This window comes from Engraulis encrasicolus, chromosome 7 (assembly GCF_034702125.1).
Source record: "Engraulis encrasicolus isolate BLACKSEA-1 chromosome 7, IST_EnEncr_1.0, whole genome shotgun sequence".
NCBI classification, from domain to species: Eukaryota; Metazoa; Chordata; class Actinopteri; order Clupeiformes; family Engraulidae; genus Engraulis; species Engraulis encrasicolus.
The window spans coordinates 23,518,034-23,534,010 of NC_085863.1; the positions used below are offsets into that span (position 1 = coordinate 23,518,034).

General features: G+C 43.7%; 1 protein-coding gene across 1 annotated transcript; it reads right to left on the bottom strand.

The window, feature by feature from the left end:
* Positions 1-678: 678 nt before the first annotated feature.
* Positions 679-15,628, bottom strand: kl (klotho). The gene is made up of 9 exons (XM_063203117.1): positions 14,816-15,628; positions 13,164-13,671; positions 12,187-12,455; positions 8,940-9,089; positions 7,796-8,035; positions 6,845-7,120; positions 4,718-4,936; positions 4,020-4,236; positions 679-1,984 (listed from the first exon to the last, which is right to left on the bottom strand). Exons 1-9 carry the CDS (start codon positions 15,542-15,544, stop codon positions 1,653-1,655), a joined length of 2,940 nt encoding a protein of 979 aa, XP_063059187.1. The 5' UTR covers positions 15,545-15,628; the 3' UTR covers positions 679-1,652.
* Positions 15,629-15,977: the final 349 nt, after the last annotated feature.

The window sequence follows — 15,977 nt, forward strand, 5'->3', positions numbered from 1 at the left end:
CGATGTATGATCAACAATGATGAATTCAGTCTGTATACGCCACCCCCATTTATCCTCAAGGCAGTGACTACTGAAAGCAAACTTAAGAGTTTGACTGAGGTGTTTGAAGCATTCTAAATGTACAGTATGCCGTACCACACGCAGTATTTGACCTTGGTATTGGAAAAGGCCTGGTTACGGCCCTGCTCCTACCCAGTTGACTGGGTCATTGGGGTTAGCTGCTCTCTGTGTGTTTTAGGTCTGACGTCATACCACCCAGTGAGAACTGCTCTCTGGACTCTGCTATGTAGGTGAGCCGTGTGCATTTACATGGAGAGTTCTATGGACTTCTGGGAGTTACAGTATCTGTATGTGAGGGGTGCAGAGAAACTGATGACATGGGAATAAATATATTTTAAATGAAATTTGAAAGTCAATTTAGGAATTGAAAAGGAAATAGCTGAGCCTGCTGAAATGAACAGCCATCACGTGACAGCTCTTGTCTGTTGATCATTGGAAAAATACCCAAGAGCCAGTATGATGGGTTTAAGAGAGTAAAGCATTGCAGTACCCAATGGTTCACATCTTCAATGATTCTGATTCTTCTTCTTTACAACAATGGCAACAAACTGTTTGATTGCAGAAAAATGTTACACACACTAGAACAAATATCAGATACAGAAGATCTATAATAGACATTTATTTTAAAGGCACAGGTTGCTCAAAACAAATAGAGATATGGCAGGAATTATATTAAATTTCAATATTTCACAATATATTCTTTTTTATAATCATGAAACACAGAGCAAAGCTATAGGAAAAGGTAGCATCAATAGCATACAGTATGGAGCGCAAGAAAATTATATAACAGCATTTTTTTCTACTATTTTACCTCAGTGATATTCACTTAGACAAATTTTACGGAGTACAATGTAATGTCTTCAAATGTAATGTACGTACTTACTTACTGCCCATTTTGCCTCCTGGCAAGTAGGGCAGCATCACATGTAATGTAATGTCTGTAAAAACACACAATGATGTCAATATTGGCCTGTCTTCCTTTGTCAAAAAAGTCGAAGAGACACTAAATAGTTTTCGCAACAATGTTTCCTAAATCGTTTTAGTAGTTCAATCATCAGTGTCATAACATTGTGAGACACTTCTGAAAACACTTAAATGAACTATAATCACATTACTGTAAGTAAGCTTGGTGAATCGCTTCATTAAAAAAACCCAGACCATCATCGCAGATTCTTGTTCTCAGTGTCATATATTTTCATATTCAGTACATGTATTAGTACATACCAATAATTTCCACTACTGAATAGAAGTCATATTGTCACATCAAGATGGACAAACACCACTGTGTGATGTTTCCCTTTTGCGACAGAAGCTTGTCTACCACTACGACAATGTCTCACAATGTCAATGTCTCTATGTCTCACAGTTCTACTGTATATCCAGTACCGCAACAAGCAGAGATAGACGAGTAGCAAAAAAATAAAGGAGTGTCTGTATGTGTAGCCTACATGTGTGTGTGTGTGTACTGTATACTGTATGTGGCAGTATTTTGTGTGTGTGTGTGTGTGTGTGTGTGTGTGTGTGTGTGTGTGTGTCTGTGTGTGTGCGTTCTTGCGTGCGTGTTTATAAGTGCCTGTGCGTGCCCATGTGTCTCAGTGCCTCCTGGTGGCGTAGTACAGCGTCAGGCCCATGGTGAGAACCAGCGCCGAACCCACCAATGACAGGAAGCCCACCACCGAACGCTTGGCCAATAGCTGGCAGCCGTGGAAGTGGCAGGTGTCGTCGGGGTGTCCCGGGCACTGCTGCAGGGGCGCGTCCGGGTCGGGGAAGCCATGGTGGGCGATGATGTGGCGGTAGTTGCCTAGCGACGCCTTCTCAATCACTTCCCCCTGCACATGGCCGTACATGCCAAAGCCCGGGTCCAGACGGTCGTTAAGGGCGTACGCGAAGTAGCCCTGTAGATTCACCCCATCTAAGATGTAGGCTGAAAAATAACATGCACAAGTTAACATGCACTAGTGGCTAGTAAGTTGGTCTTTTCTACCAGCCACACTGACTTATCACCAGCATTTGGCCGGTTGGCTTGTGTTAATTTAGAGCCCTGGACATAAGACACTGAATGCACAATGTAACATTTTGGATTTTCAATTTTGGAAATTGAAGTAAAGGATGAAAGTCCGCAACACTGTTAATGCTCCCAGATTTATAATGCCATTAAAAATCTGTGAGCAGTGACAGTGTTGCGGACATTCATCCTTTACTTCAGTTATTTTCTTCTGTCCAGCACCTGTGCCACTGTGATGTGCACGCATCCTCTTCGTTCTTATATGCTACAAATTAACATGCACATGTTATACTGACAGGAGACTGTAAGGGGCATCATATTGTACACTGCAAAGTGATGATATTCATATGCATATACAGTATTATGGAATATTCAAATTAGGGTTGAAGTGAAAAATGAATGCCCTTCCAAATTAAATCAAAACCCAAAATCTTTTTTCACACTCCATTTTACTGTACTCTTCATTGTGAACACAAATAGTTAAATTCTGTATCATGTCCATTTGCATTTGTGTGTCTGCCTTTGTGTGTGTGTGTGTGTGTGTGTATTACAGTTGCCCTGTATATTGTGTGCACTGCCCCGAGCACTCGCTGAGCTGTGTCTGCCCTTCTGTCAATCATTAAGCAATTTTGCACGGCTGTTTGTGTGTCCGCACTGAGACTCAAGCACTGGGACTGGACAGTGCAGTGGCAGGGGTGGGGATGGTAGTGACAGGACAGGTGTGTGTGTGTGTGTGTGTGTGTGTGTGTGTGTGTGTGTGCGTGTGTGTGAAAGACAATCTTCATCACATTTCCGCCTCACATTCTGAGAAGCAGAACCATTTCTGTTTGTGTGTGTGTGTGTGTGTGTGTGTGTGTGTGTGTGTGTGTGTGTGTTTGAAAGACAGTACTCATCACATTCCTGCCCCACACTTCTGAGAAGCAGAACCATTTCTGCTAACTGTCCATCCATGCCCTTTGTTCTTTTTATGGACCTCCTGAAGATTAGGTATTAAGAGCCCGATTCGCATAAATATTACCTGTGGACCCCACGTAATTCCCAATTACCCTCGGACCTTTGTGATTTTTCGTGGCGCATTCGGAGGGGATAAACAAACGTCTGTAATTTACTCAATTCTCAGACATTCTAAGGGGGACGTCTGTGTTTCGCCAAAATACAATAGGTAATTCACGGCGGAATTATTACCTCACAAATCACCAACATAGTGCATTCGCACAGGACTAGGAACTCAGACATTCTCCGTAATTATTCCAAATTGGTTTTAGAATATTAACTGAAGGGTCAGATGTCGAAGGCAACTTGCGTGTAAATAATAAGACTTGTTGGGTTTTTCATTGTTGCACATAATGAAATGTGTTTAGATGAAAACAGTAGCCTTGATTTACATAAACGTATTGGGTAGCCATTTTTAAAATGCCGGGTGACGGTGACAGTTTTTAAAAGTTTGGGGTAAGCTGGTCCACTTCAAGCTTCATGCTCGCACCACGATAAAAAAACTGAAAAACGTATCCTGTGTGCTCCAGTCATCCTTGCCCAGTCTCCTTTGAAGTGAACCAGCTTACTCCAAACTGAATACAGTCCCAGACTGTGAGTACCAAGAAAGCTAGAGCGCAAATGACCTCCTTTTCCTTAGTTTTTAAAAGTTGTCTTTCTTCAGAAAGGCTCTGTGGGCCAGATGAAGTGGCTCGACGGGCCACATCTGAGTTTGCCCATCTCTGCTCTATGTCATGATGACACAGGTACGGCTTACCTTTCTTTTTTTCCCTTCTTTTTTTATCTCTTTTTTTTGGTCTTTTACGACTTTATGACAGGACAGTTTGAGAGGTGGACAGGAAGCGAATGTGGAAAGAGACGGGGAGGGGTCTGCAAATGACCCAGGCCGGGAATCGAACCCCGGTCGACCGCATAGCAGATGAGTGCCCTACCGATTGGCCACGGCAGGGCCACGGCTTACCTTTCAGAGCCTCGTTGATGTAGTTGTACAGGTAGTACACGCGCAGGCTGTCCTTGAAGTGTGCCGGCTCTTCCTTCACCCCGTTAGCCATGATGTAGACGGGCACGTCGCGGTAGTGGGTGTGCACCCAGCCCAGGGCCTTGCGCAGACCGAAGGGCACCACCGAGGCCCCGTCCAAGCGCGCCTTCACCCAGGTGGCGTCGTTGGACAGCTGCACCTGGAATAGTGGTGGAGAGAGGTGCATGCTCATGCTATCAGTAGATTAGAGTAGAGTATCATTTATTGATCCCGAGGGAAATTAAGGTGTCAAGTAGCATACGTTTGTACATACATACATAAATACAGAAGAAGACACAAGGACATTACACACAACATTGCACATATATTCACAAAAATTCACCATACATATGTTCACAGGGTCAGATCTCCCTCTCCCGAAAAATCGGGAACTCCCCCCACTTTGTCGGGAAGCAAAAAAACATTTGCAAACTAAGGGAGGCGGGTCAACCATGCCTTTTTCAGAAATGTTAATTGTTATGCTCTTGGTCAGACCAAGTCTCGAAGAGAAGTGAAAGTCAATGATAATCAGGCTACATGCTATCACCTGATGATTTTCAGTCTTTTTTAGATAAAACAGATAAAATGTGGATTTCGCCTCCACCATCCTGCTTAGATTTTTTTGGTATGATCTAACCCACCTCCAGCATCTTGTGCGAGGTGCCGTCCATGACCATCCAGGTGGTGTAGTGGGTGAGGGCGAAGAAGTCGTAGGTGCCCCTGACCAGCCTCCGCTCCTCCTCCGTGAAGACAGGCAGCTGGTAGCTGATCAGGTCCATGGAGTTGCGGTGCTGCAGCCAGCGGCGCATCAGCGGCGGGTACTCCCCTCGGCCAAACACGGGCTCGGCGAACCAGCCCACCTTCAAGTCAAGTCAAGACAAGGGAGATGGACAAGGCAGTGCAAGACAGTTAGCAGAAGACATATAGTAAGAGCTCAACAGTAGTTAAGAGTTCATTGTGTTCATATATTGACATTATCCTATCCTGTGTACAGTGTTCATTTTGACAGGAATTTTTAATTTAGTTTTAGTTTTAGTCTCTTGACGAAAATTTAATTTTAGTTTTAGTCACAATTTAGTCATCTAAATCATTTTTGTTTTAGTCTAATTTTAGTCGACTAAAATTCATACAATTTTAGTCGACGAAATCTAAAATAATTTTAGTCAACTAAAATATTACATTCATTTCCTCTTGTCTACACTTCTCTATAAAATTGTCAAACTAAAATACCATTTGGGGAAATCAATGATTAAAATGACATATTGTAGGCTAATTGGCTAATAAAATATTGCCAAAAACTGCCAGAGCCTCTATAAGCCAGTGCGTCCAATGTGTAAAAAAAATCATGGCCGCGACACTCATAAATCTCTGTCGATATTTTAGAACGACTTCGGGGGAAAACGGGACTGCACGTTATGAAAAAATACTTGTGGGTATACAGTAGCCTACCAGTAGGCCTAATCAAGAACGTTGCGGGGTACAGTAGCCTAGGCCTACTGCAAGCTTACAAAGGCACGGCACCTGTTGGAAGACCTCTCTCTCTCTCCCTCCCTCTCTTCTCTCTCTCGTGCGCGTATTGCAAGCTGTTGCATATTATTTGCTTGGTGCAAAGTTGTGATGGCACACGCGCTCTCGTTGACATGGTTGTGCCCATGGTTGCATGCATTCGCAAGACGTTATTGCAATAACTGCAAATAACTGTCCCCCAATAACGCATGTGAAAGCGTGGAAGATTCACTTCCTATTTCAGTCTCATTGACTGAAACAAGTCGTAAAACTCCACACTTCCGAATCCTTTGCGATCGGCACTTAAGTGATTCTTATCAGAAGGCTTGTGCCTAGTGCCTACGCATAGACCCTTAAATTACAAACATTAGCGAACATTGAAAAAAGATCAGACAAGGACCGTCGGGTAGCAGGTTATGAAGACAGTGGAGAAGTTCCGCAAAAATGCATCGTTAGAGAAAGATGTTTGCTATGTGCGACAGCACCACCACTATTTCATGACTGCATAAAGTTCTTCGTCATGGATAAATGGGCAACAATATTTTTTTCCAGCCAGGATTTCACTGAAAAGTAGGCTACTGCGGTACCGACGCTGCCACTGTGCCTGCTGCGTGTGTGTGTGTGTGTGTGAGGGAGGGGAAGAGGAAAGAGACGCAGAGCAGATGAGGGTCGCGACTTGCGAAATAGCAGGCAATTATTTTCCAATGTTTCAGTGACATATTAACAAAAATGCTTCCTATTGGTTTTCGTCTCCGGTGGTATTGTAGTCACATTTTTATTTTTTTAACGAAAATATAAATCAATATCGTTATATTTTTCGTACAAACGCATGCTGTTTTTTTCGTCATCGTGTTATTGTCGTCAGGGGAAAAACAATCGTTAACGATAATTATGACGAAAATATTTCGTCACGAAATTAACACTGCCTGTGTAAAATTGTGTCATACACAGTAAAAAATACCAGTGTTATTCTAACTCTTAAAGAGTTGAACTTAACTCCATCTCAGATATCATTTTGGTCCCACTCAAAATGGTGTTAATTTTACTCTTTTGTCAGTGAAACATCTTCAGAGTTTATTCTACTCAATCTGTTGTAAAATGTAACACTGGAATGTGAAGAAATATTTAATACTGGTGTCACCTTGGGTGGCAGATTGGGTGGCAACCTATTGAAGACTCACCTTGAAGGCGAGGACACGTTACATACATTTACTCTAGAATATAAACAGCCCATGTTTCACTGTGTGTAGTCGAAGACTCACCTTGAAGGCGAGGACGCGCTCGGCTGGCTCCACGTCCTGTCGGCTGAAAGACACAGCGGGCTCCATCCAGTCCATGTAGAGCGCCAGGGACACGCGCCCACCATGCCGCGGGCGGAATTCGCGGTCATACAGGCGCCAGGCCGTGGCGTGTGCCAAGAGCACGTGGTGGCCCGCGGTGAAGCCTAGGCTGTCCACGTTGGCCTCCGACACGGTAATCCACATCTTCACATGCTCGCCCAGCCAGTGGTAGCAGAGCCGCGCGTACTCGGCAAACGCCTGCAAAGAACACAAATTTAGCACTGGCAAAAGATAACTCATATGTAAACTGGTCAAACACAATTTCAAACTTCTGTGCTAACCCTGTTACATAGATTTTTGACAATACAGTACACTTGACTTGACTTTATTCAGGACAACGGAGAGTGTTGCAGAGTACCCTATACAAGTCAAATCGAACCAACTCTGCGATCTAGGGATGTCAACAATTCGATTAATGGACTTTAGTCGATAGAAACTAAAGCAACTATAAGCAACTAAAAAAATAATTGTGATTAATCGCCAACAAGACTGGCGAGAGATCCTGGTGAAATGGGCACGATGAAGTGCATGTGAAGAGGGCTGTGAAGAGCGGGAACATTTCAATCACCTTTAGATTAGAGAATATAAATACAAATGTTCAATTAAATTTAAGCATTTTATGTCATTTTTACGTGCTTATCAATTAATCGTAAGTCGATCGATAAGGTCAATCAACTAACAATTAATGAATTAATTGATAATATTCACCTGCACTGCCATCACAAAGGCCTTACATATTTTTTATACAGACTGCCCTCTCCACCCAGAAAAAACGAGGGGTTAATAATGTAATACAATGATTATCTAGGAGCCTAACAATGCTAGAAAAAACTACAATTCTGTTATGATGTTTAATAATAATATGTTGTACACCTGCACAGTGTCTTTGCTCTCCCAGCCGCCCTCCAGTTGTGGTGGAATGCTAGAGCGCTCCGTGTGGTGGCACAGGGTAACTACAGGTGTGACGTTGGCTCGGCTTAGCTCGCTGACGAAGCAGTGGTAGTAGGCCAGCAGGGTGGTGTTGGCCTCGGACGCGCGCCCTGTGGGCGTGATGGACGACCAGTTGAGGGAGAAGTGGAAGTGCGAGACGCGCAGGCGCCGCACGTCTGCCACCTAGGAGGCAAAGGACGCAAGAGTTAATAATAGGATGCATGAATACAAGAGAACTAGGTCAGCAGGACATCAAGACAGAAGTGGAAGTGGAAGTGGAAGACAAACAGTGGAAGTGGAAGTCCTTCTTTGCTCACTTGCCTCCTTGTGACCTCATGATGACATCACCGATGGCAGAAAACTAATTAAATATCTTGCAAAATCACAATTCTAATGTCATTTCCTCATTTGCAATTGGGATGGCGAATTAAGAACAGTACCCCAAATTTTTTTGTGACTAGGCTGACAGCAGGGAAACTGGAGGTGGGGCATCAGCAACGGAGGTGGGGGCATCAGCAACATGTGAGGCCACAAGAGGACGGAAGTCTTTATATTGGAATGCACACACAGATGTATTGTACATTGTAAAGGATACAAGGCAGTGAGGATTAAATTGATATATACATAGATGAACTATAAGAGTTTCAGGGCATCAGGACACAAGGATAAAAGGTTCCTCGGACAAGGATACAGTACAAAGACAATAGGATACGAGGACACCAGGAGATGAGCATGTAAGTACACAAGGTTATAAGGACACATTGGTATAAGGGCAAAAGGATAGACCAGTCCTAGAATTCAAGTGTACTAGCCAAAAGAACAAAAGGGTGCAAGGGGAAAAAATGTTGTTTATTGTTGTCTTTTTCTACATACTAATTCCTTATCCAAAATGTATTTATTCATGCACTATTTATTATTTTAATCTCTTATCTTTTACCTTTTATGACTTTTTATAATGTATTCTGGAAGTGTGTGCGCGTGTGTCTCTGTGTGCTACTACTGCTGCAAAACAATTGCCCAAACTAGGACAAATAAAAGCTACTTGACTTGACTTGACTTGACTTGAAAGGTGGATACAGTAGGTCACCTGCTGGCGGATGGAGGCGTAGTCCACACAGTGTCGGACGGGCCGGAGGGGAGGGGCCATGACCCCCTCCAGACGCAGCAGTTCCCCGTTGCCAGAGCTGTTCCACATGTAGACGCCGGGGTCCGCGAACTGGGTAGGGGTGGTGTCGATCTGAGAGACACGCGAGTGTGAACACACACAAATACACCGGGAGACACACAGATACCCACACGCACGCATGTGCAAATGCATACCCACAAACACACACGCACACACACACACACACACACACACACACACACACACACACACACAATGATTGATTGTTTGGGAGGATATATACTTATGCTCATATGAGTACAGTACTCTCATATGACATTGTTGTAATGCCATATGAGGGGGGGGGGGGGCAGCCATGGTGCAGTGGTTAGGGAGTTGGACTGTAGATTACAGGGTTGCAGGTTCAATCCCCACCCTTACCAATCCCTTCCTTCCTCCATGGCTGAAATGCCCTTCAGCAAGGCACCTAACCGCAAACTGCTCCAGGGACTGCAACCACTATCCTGTCATAACGGTTATAACATAGGCTCTGCACTAAGGGGTTAAAGAACAGTGTCCTTAACTGTTCTTTGAAGCACTGATCTTTTCGTGGCATCCTTCCAGAGAACTGGTATGTCCCACTTAGTTTTGGCCCACCTCCCCTTTTTTAAATACAGTTCGGGAGATTCTTTACTACGAAGCCCACCTGATGTAAGTACAGAGTGGAGACAGTAAAGTAAACAGCCCTCAGAGTGGCGACTGGCAAACATTTGGAGTCCACCATGCTGATGGTGAACTCTGGGTCTTTGGCAAACGCCCTTTGATGATGCATGTAGACACGAGGGCAGTGGGACTAACAGGGCTGGACTGGGGGAGAAATAGGGCCCGGTTAAAGGGGCCTCTCATAATTAGCGGAGCTAAACTAAATCAGTGCCCTAGTGGGCCCCTATTTTCAGAAATGTTTTAAAAATATATTTTTTTTTACATTTCTGAAAATAGGGACCCACGAGGGTGCAGGGCCCACCGGGAAATGCCCAGTATGCCAGATGGCCAGTCCAGCCCTGGGGACTAACACAGGTCATTGTCAGCCGCATTTGTTTGTCTAAGCACTAAGCAGAACAGATGCGTTTGTGTATGTAGTTTGCGAATTAGGCCTCCTTATCTGCAATGGCAAACATGCAACTGGTTTGAAGGATAGGAGGGACACATGTGGTTTCTGGGAGGGGTTGGGATACTACAAAACATTTATAGCATGCTTTATTACGCTTTATTACGACACTAAAAAAACATTTATCTACTATCAACTAAATTCTAACATCAACAAATCTGTTTACTTATGCAAATGTGGTTAGAGTGACCCAAACGGAACATTATCAAATAAAATAATTGCAGATACAATATGCCTGTACGGTATGCCTCAGACCCCAGGACCCTAGGCTTATTACAAATCAATTTAACTGAAGTCCAAGGGTTCAGGAGGGAATTATATGGGGAGTATTTCCTTAAGCGTCATTCATCAGCACATTTCACTACCTCTCTTAATAACTCTCCCTCTCGCTCGCTCTGTCTTTCTATTTAATAAATTCATTTACTCTTCTACTCAATATTCTATACTATCTCTGTACAAACAGAGATTATCTGTCCAGTTAAGATATTTAAAAGTGGGTAAAGCCAGGTCATTTGGAATATGTGGCACTAGATCCCTGACTATTCCTGTGTTATTTGTGTCTTGAAATGTCCATGTGGGCATTTGTGTATTTGTGCATTTATGTAAGCTACTGGATACCTGCATTTCCCCCTGGGGATCAATAAAGTTACTCTACTCTACTAGATTGTACCTTCTGAATCCAGGTTCCCCATCACCGTCTAGGGGTGAAATGTCAAAGCGGGATTTGGGGCGGAGAGCAAGTAGCCTTTTTGTGCATTTCATCTTGTTGGTGAACACTAGCCTGATTATCATCGACGTTCAAATCTCTTCGAGACTTGGTCTGACCAAGAGCATAACAATTAACATTTCCTAAACGGCATGGTTGACCCGCCTCCCTTGGTTTGCTTATGGTTGTTTGCTTCCCAACAAAGTGACAGGAGTTCCCGTATTTGCGGGAACTCAGAAAGTACTTGCATTAATCTTGACCTGACTAGTTGCAACACCGAAGCTGTCACTAGGAGGGCACGGCCTGGCCAGGTGAACACCTCACTTTTCACTGACATTTGCAACATTGCAACCTCATACCACAGACAGTCTCCATTACAGTAACACTGTATGTAGCTATGCTAAAACTTCAGTCATTCTTAATTTGCAATGAAAATCTATTATTGCATCCGTATGAAGATGTGCGAGTTCCCTTTGACTGAACCTATGCAGCCACCAGGCACCTGGTCCTAAAGTGCAATACCTCCTTTGGAAAATAAGACTTCATTGAGACAAAAAAAATCAACGTTGAATTGCTTAAAGAAGGTCATTACACCGAAACATCGCAAGTGAAACTGCAAATGTGAACAGTGTGCGGGAGCTTTTTTGTCTCACCGTTAGTTCCACTCCTACACACCTGGCCTAAGGAGGTGTGCAAGAATTCCAAAAATAGAAAATAAGACTTCAGTCATTGCCATCAGTCATTGCCACTCTGATCTAATAATAAGGGCCCTTTCTTAAGGGTATAGAGAGAACAAAGTGTGCATTAGCCTGTTTGCTGTCTGGAGGGTACAAAAGCAGGTCACGTGCATAGTTCTGTGTCGTCATACCAATTACACTATATTACATTAGACTTAACAGTCACCTTTATCCAAAGCAACCTCCAGTTGGTCTTTTGGACCCTATTAGGTACCCCTTCGCCACTTGTGCATTAATCAGTGACAGCTATGGTCCTGTGCAGATGCTGTCTCTCTGCTAGGGCTGTAAAGATATTGGATCGAACCGAGAAATCATGATACTCAGAGTCACGATACTGTATCGTGATGGTCGGAGGCAGTATCGTGATATGGCCTTTCAAAGTTTTGTTATCTTTCAGTCCAGATAATAACCATATGATTTGATGATCTTCCAAGCTTCAAATGAGATACATTTCAGAAATCGTGGGGTGTATCGACCCGTAGGTCAAATATCGTGATATGAACCGAATCGTGAGTTGATTGTATCGTTACAGCCCTACTCTATGCCATTACTTTTCACAGTTTGTAGGAAGGTGTAGGTCTTTTTTTCTATCAATTCCAGCATGTTAATAATTAGTACCTCTACTTGATTGGCAGCCACCCCCCAGGCGAAGTTGCAGGGGAAGACACCCTGGACGGGCTGGTGTTCGGGCAGCAGGGGGAAGCCGTTCTTCTCGATGACCTTGCCGTAGAAGGTGGCGGAGGTCTTGGGCTCCCTGCGCAGGTTAGGCGTGTTGAAGTCCACGTAGTAGAGCCCGCGCCGGATGGCGTACTCCCGATACCACTCGAAGCCGTCCAGCAAAGACCAGGCCGTGTAGCCAATCACCGTCACATTGTCGTACTTGATGGCTGACATAAGAGAATTAATATCGCATGTATAGTCTGATGTGGGACCGGGCAATTCATTAAACATGAATGGTGATGATAATCAAATTAAGGTGAATCACATTGGGCATTGGACAAGGCTATGTTAGAGTTGTGTGGTGATTATTTGGTGATAAGCAAAGTCACATCAAGGGATATATTATGCTTGCAGTGTCAGAGGGAAAATCATGAAGAATATCTACGTAGGGCTGCACGATTATGGAAAAAATCATAATCACGATTATTTGGGTCAAAATCGTAATCACGATTATTGATTTTTTGCAGAATTTTCTTTCAAATTATAACAAAGTGAAATACAACCAAGAATGAACGGGATATACGGGATGAACAAAATAAGACTGAATTGTAATAATTATGTAAGAGGCAACAGCATGAAACTAAGATGGACAGATTTCCAGCCTGTCAATATGTTCTGGCTTTAAGGACACTCGAAGGCAGGCCAATATTGCCACGATTAAATCACGATTGAAATCACGATTGCTATATCACGATTAAATCACAATTTTCGATTAATTGTGCAGCCCTAGCCTATATCTACGTATATTAAGTTGATGTGTCTGAGAGACAATTGTGATTAAAAATATATATTTTTTAGTATCCAGCCCGACGTTGCACATATTCAGTAGTCGTATGAGTACAACAACACCATAGTTCTATGAATATAACACTCACATTTCAGTGTGTCCATTATAAACCTCTTTAGGTATGTGATGTACATGGCATCCTTTGTTTTAGTGGTGGTCTGCACAAACCAACCGCTCTCCACCACAAAAATGGGCGGCCTGCTGTACTGGCTGTGAATCCAATACAACAGCATTCGCAAATCCAACACTTCCTGCTGCCCAAAAAGAAAACTGGCGTTGAGCTGAAAGCTGAGCGACGGCCCGTGAGAGAGGGCAAAGAAGTCGGCAGTGCCGCGGATGTGCTGCCTCTCCGCTGCCGTGAAGACGGGGAGGTCGTCGGAGAGCTCCTGCCGCATGCATGGCGGGTAGTCGCCGTCCACGAAGAGGGGGTGCGCGAACCAGCCCAGCACGAATTCCAGCGAGCACTGGCAGGCCCAGCGGCTCTCTGGCCGGTTCCGGCTGGGCTTTACCCAGTGCGAGGCCAGCGCCATCGATACCTTTCCCCCTTGCTTGGCCCGGTAGTGTTTGTCATAGGTGTGCCAAGCTGCAGCATGGGCCTGTTTAGGGGGAAGAAAAACACGTTTGACGATGAAGACCCTGATGGGTTGAAACTTTGTATGTCTTGAATAAACCTTACAGTCGGAGCAGCAGTGTACTGCAGACCTGTACTCTCTCTATTCTTAGGTTAAAAATGTATAATAATGTAGGCCTACTTACCATGGTACCACCACATACCATGGTACCACCACAACCCTAACTCTAGCCATAGGTGCAGTCAGTACATAGGGTACACAATGGTGGAGAGTACGCTGTAAGGATACACTCATCTCACGATTTGGTTCGTATCATGATTTTTGACCTACGGTTCGATAAACCCCACGATATCCGAAATGTATCTCATTTGAAGCTTGGAAGCACTATCACATTATTGTGTTATATGGTTGCGTGGAGTGAAGGAAAACAAAACTTTGACACGATATTGCCTCCTTACATCATGATTCAGTATTGTGACTGTGAGTATAGCGCTTTCTCGATTCGATCCAATATCGTTACAGTCCTAGTAGAGAGTGCCCAGTTTATTCTACAGTTCCTTTTTCAGTGTATCTACTTGTACCAACATGTAATATCATCATATTCACTTATACTGTACATTTCTAACCCTAACCCTGACAGCAGCAAGCAACATCATTCTCTAAACCAAGCCCTAACCCCCCTAGGTAAAGTGCAAGCAGGCCCACATAATGTTATACTTGTTACATAGTGTGTTGCACTGTAGCTAATTAATGCAACATAAAACAGTCAAATAATGTGTAACCAAAACACAAACAATGAACACAAACACATGATACCTCCTCCAGTTTACCCAGGAAAGGCCCAAATACAACAGAAACAGATGGCACAAAATTTGATTAAGCCTATATGATGCCTTTATGACTGGGACCAGAACATGTCCTAAATTGTGGCTTAGTCTCAAACAAACAAATAAACAAACAAACAAACAAAAACACTAACAGCCCACTCCACCGGGAAAAGTCCTCTATGCCAGATTACCAGTCCAGGCCTGTGCATCCAATTTCTAAATTAATTCTAAAAACATCTATAGGCTTTTTATATAACTTCTATACTATAGGCCTACTGGAAATTCATTATTATTTTTATTTTACTTAAAATTTTATTTCACTTTTATTTTACTTTTCTTACCTTGAGGAGATTGTGCCCAACTGTGTAAGGCAAGTCCAGGTCATTCTTTATTCCAGGGGCTGCCTTCCCTGTCCCATATCCATGCCAAGCAACCACAAATGGATTGTCAATTGTGATCCAGTATTTTACATCATCGCCGTACGTTTTGAAGCAAAATCCTGCATACTCTTTGAATAAATCCACGAGCATAGGATTACCCCAACCACCAAAGACAGCCTGTAGGTTCTCGGGCAAATCCCAATGATAGATTGTAACTACAGGCTCCACTTTAATTTCCTTCAAACTGTTAATCAGCTTTTTGTAATAGTTTGCTCCTTTTTCGTTGTAGCTGCTCAGACTTCCATTCGGGAAAATTCTCGACCAGGAGAGAGAGAAGCGATAGTGACTCACGCCAAGAAGTTCCAGGGCGCGGATATCAGCGGGGATGTTGTGATAGCTATCGCTCCCAACGTCTCCCTTCACTATCCGAGTCCCACCTCGGTTGAAGGTGTCCCAGATTGACAGCCCTTTCCCATCCTTGTCGTGAGCCCCTTCGACCTGGTAAGCGGCAGTGCCCACTGACCACATGAAGTTTTCTGGAAATGTGTCGTACAAAAACGCCTCGTCCCCGGGAGAAGACAGCCGTTTGAACCTCTCCCAGGTGCGCAGCCCATCTCCGGCACTGGCAGATGTCCATGTTATGCCGCAGAAAATAAGTAGGCCTACCAACAACGCGGCAATGTTTTTCATTTCCCTTTTACTTCATACATAGACTACATTAAGAAACATTTTGTTGTTGTTGTAGCATTTTGCCTCATCTCTGCACGCGCCTGTTTGTCATAGAACCCTAACCTGACCCACGCGAGCCCTCTTTTGTAGTGTTAGCAAATCTATCAATTATTACCAGAACACTTGACACGTGAAATGGTTTCCTAGTGCAGCACAACAGCACGGTGGGCTATCATAATAACAATCTCCATAGCATTATAGCCTACCCAGATGGGCCCTACTGCTGGATTACCATCTTAATATAATTTTGGAGGTTATGGACAGTTCTCGTTGAGTGATTACAATAACCTTATTGACATTAAAAACACTTGAAGATGATATTAGGCTGCCCTAACTGTTTGACAGTGTCACAAAACCCCACCTCACCCTTATTTCTTACTGACATAATTAGCTC